General features: G+C 50.8%; 1 protein-coding gene and 1 long non-coding RNA gene across 4 annotated transcripts; both read right to left on the bottom strand.

Annotated features, from left to right (window-relative positions):
• Positions 1-2,152: 2,152 nt before the first annotated feature.
• Positions 2,153-3,270, bottom strand: LOC148393680 (janus kinase and microtubule-interacting protein 3-like). The gene is made up of 2 exons (XM_088385802.1): positions 2,911-3,270; positions 2,153-2,831 (listed from the first exon to the last, which is right to left on the bottom strand). The coding sequence occupies exons 1-2, from the start codon at positions 3,121-3,123 to the stop codon at positions 2,715-2,717; spliced, it is 330 nt and encodes a 109-aa protein (XP_088241928.1). The 5' UTR covers positions 3,124-3,270; the 3' UTR covers positions 2,153-2,714.
• Positions 3,271-4,377: 1,107 nt separating this feature from the next.
• On the bottom strand, positions 4,378-7,091 carry LOC148393679 (uncharacterized). 3 transcript variants are annotated; one of them, XR_015860368.1, is made up of 4 exons: positions 6,903-7,091; positions 5,317-6,778; positions 5,162-5,232; positions 4,378-5,025 (listed from the first exon to the last, which is right to left on the bottom strand). It is a non-coding gene; the product is annotated as an uncharacterized LOC148393679 (long non-coding RNA). The 3 variants fall into 3 exon arrangements; XR_015860369.1 differs by having other exon boundaries at positions 5,162-6,433; positions 6,665-6,778; XR_015860367.1 differs by having other exon boundaries at positions 5,162-6,778.
• Between the last annotated feature and the right edge of the window lie 2,808 nt (positions 7,092-9,899).

Raw genomic sequence — 9,899 nt, 5'->3', positions numbered from 1 at the left:
CATTACTTGGCAACAACATACTCTGTAACAGATTAGGCAGTATAATCACATATGTTAACTTGAGAGTGCCCACACTCAATCTACTTATCGTGATGTGTTAAATCAATTACTGTTAGACATTATTTGTCTGATAATCTACCAAATCTTTGAATTGAAGAATTTGTGATTTAATTAATAGCTTGTTCAGGGTAATCAGACTTGTATATAATTCTAATGGCCTTCTTTTGAAAACTATTCTGAATTACAACTTTGGATCTTATATTACTTTGCAACAATCTACTCGGTGACAGATTAGGCAGTATAATCACATATGTTAACTTCAGTGCCCACACTGTATTTATTTATGGTTATTTGTTAAATCAAGTACTGTTAGACATGAAATAGGAAGTGTTTAACATAAATGTTATGGCTACTCACCATTGTAGCTCGCTCCTGGTCAATGATATGAGCCTCTTCTTGCAGTGGAAAACTTGCAGCCAACAAACACCGTGGAACCTAAAGGAATGAAATTAAACATTAACATTTCGCCCGGACCAACATTCACACGTACAACGCAACGCGGCTACACTTCTGCTATTACAAACGTAAATCTCCTTAAACACAACGAGTGTTACTTACCGTGTACGCTCTAGGCAAAATTGGATGTGATGCAATTCCAAATCTATCTGAAACGGCAGTTAAAAGTAGAGTTACATCAAGTTTTCTTTTTTAATCAACACAATCATTTACAACCGTTGACCAGAAAGAATCGTCGAAATTCGACGTCCCCCACAAACGCCACGCTCACTCGCTTTTCAGGGCAACAAAAGTACTTCTTTTTAAAAACGATGAGTTGTACTTACCGTGTACGCTCTGGACGGTCCAGTTGCAAGCAGAAAATAAAAATATTTCTCTTGTTAGTCGTATGTTACCATCCGCTGTGTCTTTGTCAACATCGCCGCCATTTTCCTACTTCCTGCTGCGAGCCACGCCCACGGATTTAAATTTGGGCGGAAGCTCTTTCCATTGGCGTCGTTTTCGCGTATAGCAAATCCGATTGGTTGGGAAGGGGGCACGGTTATGCAGCCGAGGAGTCCTGTGATCGGTGGGATGTAAAGTAGGCGTCGACGTCACGTCCGCGTCACGTGACCACGACGTGGCAGACGTCAAATAGCAACCGCTGTTTTGTTTAGTAGACTTACAGTTGTTATGCATTGACATAATGGCGCACACACCAAATAGATTTAAATAAATTAAATAATTCTTCTGCCCACTCTCTTTTAAACAAGTTAACTCTCCCCGCGGATTTGAATTCCGGCGAAAGTTACGCCCATCGACGTCACGTATGTCACGTGACCACGACGTGGCAGATGTCATATAGCAACCGCTGTTTTGTTTAGTAGATTTACAGTTGTTATGCATTGGCATAATGGTGTGCACTCAAAATAGATTCAAATAAATTAAATATTTCTTCTGCCTACTCCCTTTTAAACAAGTTAACTCTGCCCACGTCCATTGACGTCTTGTCTGCGTCACGTGACCACGACGTAGCGACGTCATATAGTAACCGCTGTTTTGACCAGTAGACTTAGTTATTATGCGTTGACATAATGGCGCACTGGTTAGCATGGCCACCTCTTAAGCATGATGATGCGGGTTCGACGCCTGATCAATGTTAGCATGGAGTGAGCTGAAGTGCATGGCGCTGAAGATTTGAATCTTTGAAATGCGCTGAGGTCTGACATATCAGGCAGAATGGTTTGCCATCACGTTCAACAAAAAATAGAAACTTTCCCACTCTGATTAAAACGTCCTGTGTTCATCTACGTATTTTCGTTTTGCTGTGCATCTTTTCCCTGCCATTTCGAGAGCCCAATTGACACTCATAGTTTAAAGAAATGTGTTTGCCCATCCTACTTTGTGGAATTTCACCACATGCGCTTTTGACCAAAATACCAAATTGAACTCAAGTGAAGCCAACACGCACAACCCCCCCCCCCCCCACACACACACACACACAAATGTTGATATGAACATAAAAGAGCCGCATGCGGTTCGGGAGTTGCGGCTTGGCCAAACCTGTACTATACAACTTTATTTGTATAAAATTTTCACAACAGCTGTCACACAAACAAAGCGGGAAAAACCGAAGACGTGCGTGTTCCGCCCACGCTGGATTTATTTGCACCTTTGAAAAGACACCGTATTGCCGCAGATGTGGCAAAGAGTACTTTTGGGCATCTGAGACGGAAGGATGTCCAAAGCATCACGTCACCTGCTCTGGTAGGCATGGTGGTGGGACGTTGAGGTCAACCGCTTTGGGGTTGGCTGACTCTTTGATCGCAGGATGCCACACACTTGAAGACAGAAGCAGAAAAGCAGAGCTAAATGCAAAATGTACTCACCGGTGACTCCAATTTTTTTCCCCCCTGAAGAAACAGCTGGACGGGTGGCCCCGGCTGGCCAGTGGGACTCTTGTTATTCTGACCCTTTTTAGTGCGCGTTTGGGGCAACAACCGTTTTTTGTGGCGCTCTCTTCTGGTTCAAAAGTGCCCTGCATGTGAATTTGCTTTTCCTGCCTTCTGATTGGATGAGCGCCGGTGTGACGCGGTGCCTCTGTCACCGTGGCGGGGGGTATACGTTGGCATCGGAGCGTCTGCCAACGTCTGAGACCGGCTGGCAGTGTATCGGAGGTGTCGAGTGCGGTGCCGCTGGAGCTCACTCACCAGCTGGTGTTAGGGCCACAGAATGAAGGCCAAGGAGAAGAATAGAAAGAGAAACAGAAACTTCTCCTCCAATTGTTTGATTTGTCTCTTCTGAGCTTCGATGAATTCTTTCAGCTCTTTGTTCCTCTAGGACGGACAAATGGAAAGTGGCATTCAAAAGCCAGTAAGCGTGCAAGTAAGTGCCGGGCTGGCTTTGGGCCCTTACCTGTTGCGCGCTGTGCAGCAGATCCATTCTCTCTTGGAGGATGCAAGCGTCGCGCTCCCTCAACTCGCACATCAGGGCTCGCTTCCATTGGTCCACGGCGCTCCTAAGCTCTTCTCTCTGATCCGCCGTCAGCACGTCATTCACGCCAGCGTGGCTGGCTTTTTCGCCGTCCGTGGCGGGGCAGTCCCGCTGCGGTAGCGCCTCGTACAACATGGCCTCCAGCTCCAGGATCCTCTGGGCCGCAATCCTCGTCCATCAGTGGTCCGGCGGGAGATTTGAGGGCGGCTTACCTTATGAGCCTGGTCCATGGAACACTTCCTGAAGTCCAACTCTTCATCCAGGTAGCCCTTCTGCTTGCAGAACATATCCTAGCACAGCTCAAGGTCAGAATTGTTGGGGCACATTGCCGGAGTTCCCCTTGGCTGATGTCGCGTGTCTGTCTACCTTCTCACTTTCAATGTCCAACATCTTCTGTTGAAGTGTTGACTTGGTCACTTTGATGTATTCTAACCACTGAGGAAAGGCTGCTGTCACATAAGCAGAATGCGAGAGTGTGCGTGGACGTGCGTGTTACCTTCTCGGCTAGGGTGAGAAAGGTCCTGGCGTGAATCACGACCACCTGCTCCTCGCTGGTGAGATTCTGCAAGAGCCCAAAGGCACAGCGTCAACAAGCTTCTTTCAGCGCAAAGCCTTCCAAAAGTCACATTTGAGCCGCCGAGTCTCGTGGAGTGCGAACATAAGGAGTTCGACATACACTTACGGCGTTATAGCCCAGGATGTCCAGCTTCTTCATCAGATCACTGATGACGATGTCCGGGGGAAAGGCGCAAGGAGCAATGTAAGGTGTTCTGGGACCTCGGGTTAAGGTTAGGGTTGCGAGGGACGCCTTACGTACGCTCACGCCCTCGGCCTCGCAGTAGATCTGCAAAGGGCTGAGGCCGTCTGGGAAACGGACTTGCAGAAACTTCAAGACGGGGGAGCGCCACTCCCTCTCCTGAAAGGCAGAGGCATGCATCCGTCCGTCCGTCCGTCCGTCCGTCCGTCACATCTCTGGCCTCAACACGCTTGTGCGAGTCTTCCCACCTCCAGCTCCAGGATGCGGAACTCAAGCAGTTCGTTTTGGTCTCGGATATCCTGGATGTGCTCTTTCAGACGCGCTTCTTCCGCCTCCATCCGCCTGACCTGAAAAGACAGTCAGACCTCATCTGCGGGGCTTCCCGACAGGTGTGACGCCAAGCGACTCCGCCCAGCGCCTTTCTTTCCGTCACCTTTTCGGCCAACTGCTGATTGCTCTGACGCAGCAGCTGCTTCTCCTCCACCCACTTGACATTCTAGAAGAGACAAACGCGTGGACAGCTTTGGAATGTTGTGTCATTTTCATCCACAAATTCTTTGGTTGACTGGAAAATGACATTTGCTTTTCTCCGCATTTTCCCAGCCACGTTCGGGGGGGGGGGGGGGGGGGGGGGTTGGTCCAGTAATGCCAGACGGATGAGTGACTGAAGAATGTAGCTATTTTGTCTGAGAAAAAGGTGTGCTCATTGATGAGCTTACCTGTCCTTGTTGCTTCAGCGCTGACTCCAGATCTGCTACTCTGCTTTGATAGTGACCCATTTCTACCATCAGCTTTTCTCTGGTCTGAAAGGAGGAGGAGGGAGGCTCCTCCTCCTCCTTTCAGACCAGAGAACACCCGAGGCTGGGTGAGAACGGGGAGGCTGCGACCCGGCCGGGGGTTGCGGGAAGGGGCGCCACCTTGATCTCCTTCTCGGCGTCGTAGTCCCCTTTCGCTGGTCTGGGCTAGCAGAGCGTAGGCTCGTTGCAGCGCTTGATATTCTTGCGTCAGCTGGCGGTAGCGAAGCTCCGCCTCTTCATGCACACACCAATGCAACACAGCACTAGTACCAGAATCAGTCAGACCGGCGACAAAGCACCCGCGACGCAAAGACGAGTCCGATTCCAGGCTGAAGAGGAATGTTTGGTGCCAATACGCTGGCAGAAATGGCGGGCTACCTCTTCGGGTTCCGTGTCGGGGGTTCTGTCGGTGTGAAAAGACAAGGACGATCCGTCCGAGTCCACCAACACGTCTTCGTCGTAGCCGTAAAATGTTTCGATGACCTGCGGGCGCGGAAGCAAACATCTCTCTGAACAAACTGAAGCGACACCTCACGATGAATCGACGAGAGGAACGATAGCGAGAAAAAGGCCATTTCATCTTGCGCAACACCAAGCAGCCGCAAACAAACAGACTCACCTTGCAGGACCTCACGCTTTGTTCCTCCTCAGAGATTCTCGACGTCGGTATCGTAGCAGCAAATCTCTCTCCTGTCGACACAAATAATCCGCCTTTGAGATTCTTTGGATGCAAAGGGAACGAACGGCTCCGGCGCAGAAACAAACGCGACTCACAATGACATTTCTGACATGAGCTCCTGTCTCCAGAGCCTGAAAAACACGTCACCGGCGATGATTGGAGGGACGCTCGTCTTTTCCAAAAGTGACAACTACAGGGTGTGTCAGGGTTTTCCAGATTATCTTTATCGTATCATTGTTTTGCTTTGACTTTGACTGCGACCTGTAATAAATAATATTATTTATCCCTTATTTATCCCTATCGCTTATCCCTTCCTACACAAAGTCGTAAAACACCCCTTGCTATGTTTTGACTAGAGGTCAAGGGCTTCCTCTATTCAATCCACTCTTACACCCACCCTGTTTCTCTTAATTAAAATGCTCGTGCAGGAGCCGAGAGTCAGACTTCATTCGTACAACGGATGGACTCTCCACCTGCAGGTGTCCAAAAGAACTTACTTGTCTCCCGTGTGGTTCTTGCAAAATAAGTTGGAGCGAGCGCAACTCTAACAGGGTGCATTTTGCCACTAGCTGCCTACGGACAATGACGTCGCGCTCGCGGCTCATGGTTGACGGGCTGAGCAGCCGGGCAAGTCCGTCGTTTTCAGCGCACAGCGAGTGGCAAAGGCGCTGACAAAACGGGAGCTTTGAGCTGCTGAAAACGGCAAAACAAGTCTAAAGCGTGTTCAAACGCGTGCGCACAATGCTCCTGCTTGAAAGGTCGGAATTTAAGGGGCCAATTTTTTGGATGGCGGCCGCCGGCCAAGCTTTGGACGGAAAAGGTTTCCTGGCGACAGCGAGCGAGCGCGGCGCTGCCGTACGTGCACCGAGTCGCCTGCCTGAAGACCTTGGACAAGTCGTCGATGATGTGCCGCTGCTCCACAACTTGAAGGAACTCCATTTCACCGTCCTGCTGGCCGCAACCGCGGTCCTGGTCATTGAGCGAACTAGGCCTTCTCTGTGGAACACAAATGCAGTGGACTCTGTTGGCACGCCGCCGTTGTCCGCGTCGACTTACCAAGCTTGCCATCTCCTCGTTCTCCTGGGTGACAAAGCGCACTTTGTTTTCAAGGCGACACAGCACCAGCGAGAGTTCTTCATTCTTCCTGCTCAGGCGTTTGTTTTTGTACAGGAGTGGCAGAAACTGGCTTTCTGTTTCTCTCAGTCGCTTTAGCTGCAAGCATGAAGTGCGGGATGTGAAAGACGCACAACACGCGGGCCAGAACGTATCCATTCCTTTTGCATCGGTTTGAACGGAATCGTGGCTTTGGCTCCCAATAAAAGACATCTACCAGGCAACCGACTCGCCGCGCCGCTCAACTAATAAGCAAGCGCAATGGGTGCCTCGCTGGATGGCGCGCATCAAACGTAGCGCAAACCTTCAAGCGTGCCGTCAATAAATTACCAGTTCATTGCGCTCTTCAGAAAGCAGGGCGTTTCGATCCTCCAGTTTCCTGATGACTGCGCTGAGCTCAGCGATTTTCAGATGAAACCGTCGCGTGTCCCGATCCTCCTGAGACTGAAAACGCCCCGCAACACACACACACAAGCACTCGTTCAAAGTTCAAAACTGTTTTTGTGCTACCTTCCTCCAGCAACGAACTAAGTCATGCGTACTGCAAGTGTGTGATGAGGTGGCTTACGCAATGAAGAGGATTGCTAGTAGCGGCGTTGACCCCACTTCCAGGGTAGTTTAGGCCCGCCCTTTGGGAATCCCTCAGGGCAGCGATCTGCTGCTCGGCAGCCTGAGTCTGCAGCTGAAGGCGGTGGACGTGGCCGGCCCCAGGGCTTCATCCAAAACACTAACCGCTCTGTCTTTCAGCTTGATCTCATCCGTCTGGATGTACAAACGGGGAGCGCTCAGGCAGGCGGGCAAACTCATTTGCCAGAATTGTGACAAAAACAAAGAGAGCAACCGGCCAATTTTTTTCTTGAATCGACTAGAACACCTTTGCTGTGACAAAAGCGAAGCGAGCAACCGGACATTTTCTTCTTGTGAAATAGAATAGAATAGAATGCCTTAGGTGTCATTGCACTGCAGGTATACAACGAAATTGGGAACATAGCCACGCACCGCGCATCTGATCAGTCCTACCAGTCGGCGGATCTCCCTCTCGCAGTCTCTCTTGGTTCGGCTCAGCTCCTCCCGATGCTGGTGATGAGCCGATCGGAGCTCGGCCGCTCGGGACTGCCAGGCCTGCTGGGCCGCTGCCAGGGCTTCTTCCGCGCTCCTGGTGGAGGCGACACCGCTCGGTCTCCCGACACCGCCGCGTCTCCTCCACCTCCGCCAGCAAAGCGCCCCCCCTCCTCACCTGAGCAGACATTGCGCCACACCGGGCCGTTGAGACCGCAACGGAGCGCCGCGACGCTTACTGGGGACAAGCTACACAATACGGTAGCGGCCGCATCGAAGCCCGACGTGGCGTGCGGATAGTCAGACACGGATAGAGCGGATCACCTTGTCCATGGAGCCGTCCCTCAGGCTGAGGACCAAGGCATTCAGTCGCTGGATCTCTCCATCTTTGATTTTGATCACTCTCATCAGCTCCATTTCATGCTGCCGCAGTAATGTCTCCCTGGTAATGGCTAACTCTTTCTGCTTCTCCTCATGGAGTTTGCTTTTGAGTTCCGTCATGGCGGCGGTGGCACGGTGGTGCTCCGCCCGCAGGTCCTGACTTCTCTCTCTCTCCAGACAGCTGACCTGACATGACTTAGACTTAGACTTAGACAAACTTTATTGTCATCTTGTCTGCACATGGTGCATACAAAACGAAATTCCGTTGCATACGTCTTACAACAAAGTAGTGATATTGCAGTTGAATAGAAGTAACATACCCTATGAAAATATATATATATATATATATTAAAAATAAGTATAAAGTGCAGCAGTGATAATTATGCAATAGTGCAAGTAGGCAAAACAGTATTCAAGAGTGTGCAGAGGAATGCTAAACCATGTATTAAACTTCTATTTAAAGGGTTTATACAAGTTCAGTAAAGTTGGTAGTGCGAGATAGTGCAAGATAGAGGTCCGTAGTGTCATAAAGTACAGTTCTGTGAATGTGTGATGCAGAGTTCAGTTTAGAGCTCAACAGTTCTAGTGTTCAACAGTCTGATGACAGCAGGGAAAAAGCTGTTGCAGAACCTGGTGGACCTGCAGCGGATGCTGCAAACCTCTTCCCAGAGGGCAGCAGGGAGAACAGTCCATGGTGGGGGTGTGATGGGTCATTGATGATGTTACGGGCACGGGACATGCAGCGCTGAGATGAAATGTCCTGAATGGAGGGAAGAGGAGCCCCTATGATCCTCTCTGCTGTCCTCACCACTCTCCTCACGTTCTTCCAATCGGAGGCGGTGCAGCCTCCACACCACACAGAGAGACAGCTTGTCAGAATGCTCTCTATGGTGCTCCTGTAGAACGTCCTCATGATGGGTGGGGGCAGGTGGGCTCTCCTCATCCTCCGCAGGAAGTACAAGCGCTTCTGTGCCCTCTTGACCAGTGCCGTAGTGTTCATAGTCCAGGTGAGGTCTTCTGTGATGTGGACCCCCAGGAATTTGGTGGTGCTGACCACCTCCACAGCTGAGCTGTTGATGATCAGTGGAGCGTGGTGAGGCTGTTTTTTCCTGAAGTCGACGATGATCTCCTTCATCTTCTCCTCATTCAGGATCAGGCTGTTTTCTCTGCACCAGCCCACCAGCTGCTCCACCTCCTCTCTGTAGTCCAGGTCGTTGTTGTCTCTGATGAGCCCCACCACCGTTGTGTCGTCTGCTGACTTCACGATGTGATTGGTGGTGAACCTGAGGACGCAGTCGTGTGTCATCAGGGTGCACAGCAGGGGGCTCAGGACGCAGCCCTGAAGGGAGCCTGTGCTGAGGGTGATGACATCAGAGGTGTTCTGTCCGACCCGGACTGACTGAGGTCTGTTGGTGAGGAAGTCTAGCAGCCAGTTGCGAAGGGGGGTGTTGAAGCCCAGGTGTTCCAATTTTCCTACCAGATGCTGTGGGATGATGGTGTTAAACGCTGAGCTGAAGTCCAGGAACAGCCTCCGCACATGGGTGTTCTTCTCCTCCAGGTGAGCCAGGCTCAGGTGAAGAACGGAGGAGATGGCGTCCTGAGTGGAGCGGTTTTGCCGGTCGGCAAACTGGAACGGGTCAAATAATAGGGGGAGTCTGGAAACGATGTGACCTTTAAGCAGCCTTTCGAAGCACTTCATCATAACCGGAGTCAGTGCAACAGGCCGGTAATCATTAAATGAGGTGATTTGAGGTTTCTTCGGCACCGGAATGATGGAGGCAGTCTTAAAGCACGCCGGCACTGTGGCTTGGCCCAGCGAGGTGTTAAAAATGTCTGTGATGACCCCAGCCAGATGACTTGCACATTCCCTGAACACACGCCCAGGAATGTTGTCGGGGCCAGGGGCCTTACAGGGGTTGACTCTCCTCAGGGTCTTCAACACATCGGCGGAGTCAAGGCAGAGTACCTCCTCTTCCTGATGGGGGACAGTTTTAACTGCTGGAGTGCCGTTTAGTGCCTCGAACCTCCCAAAGAAGTTATTTAGACCATTTAGAAAGTCAGCATCAACTACACCCACCGGGGGGGGGGAGGGTGAGTTGTAGTCTGTAATCGCCCGTATGCCTTG

This window comes from Syngnathus floridae, chromosome 9 (genome assembly GCF_059516105.1).
Source record: "Syngnathus floridae isolate MCC-2025c chromosome 9, RoL_Sflo_1.0, whole genome shotgun sequence".
Classification (NCBI taxonomy): domain Eukaryota; kingdom Metazoa; phylum Chordata; class Actinopteri; order Syngnathiformes; family Syngnathidae; genus Syngnathus; species Syngnathus floridae.
This window is presented reverse-complemented; position numbering and strand designations above follow the sequence as displayed.

Excerpts from the sequence above, each read along its gene's own strand:
- LOC148393680 (XM_088385802.1), bottom strand. The coding sequence starts at position 3,123 with ATGTTGTACGAGGCGCTACCGCAGCGGGACTGCCCCGCCACGGACGGC. Across the intron at positions 2,832-2,910 it reads TGCTGCACAGCGCGCAACAG|AGGAACAAAGAGCTGAAAGA; the intron begins GTAAGGGCCCAA and ends TGTCCGTCCTAG.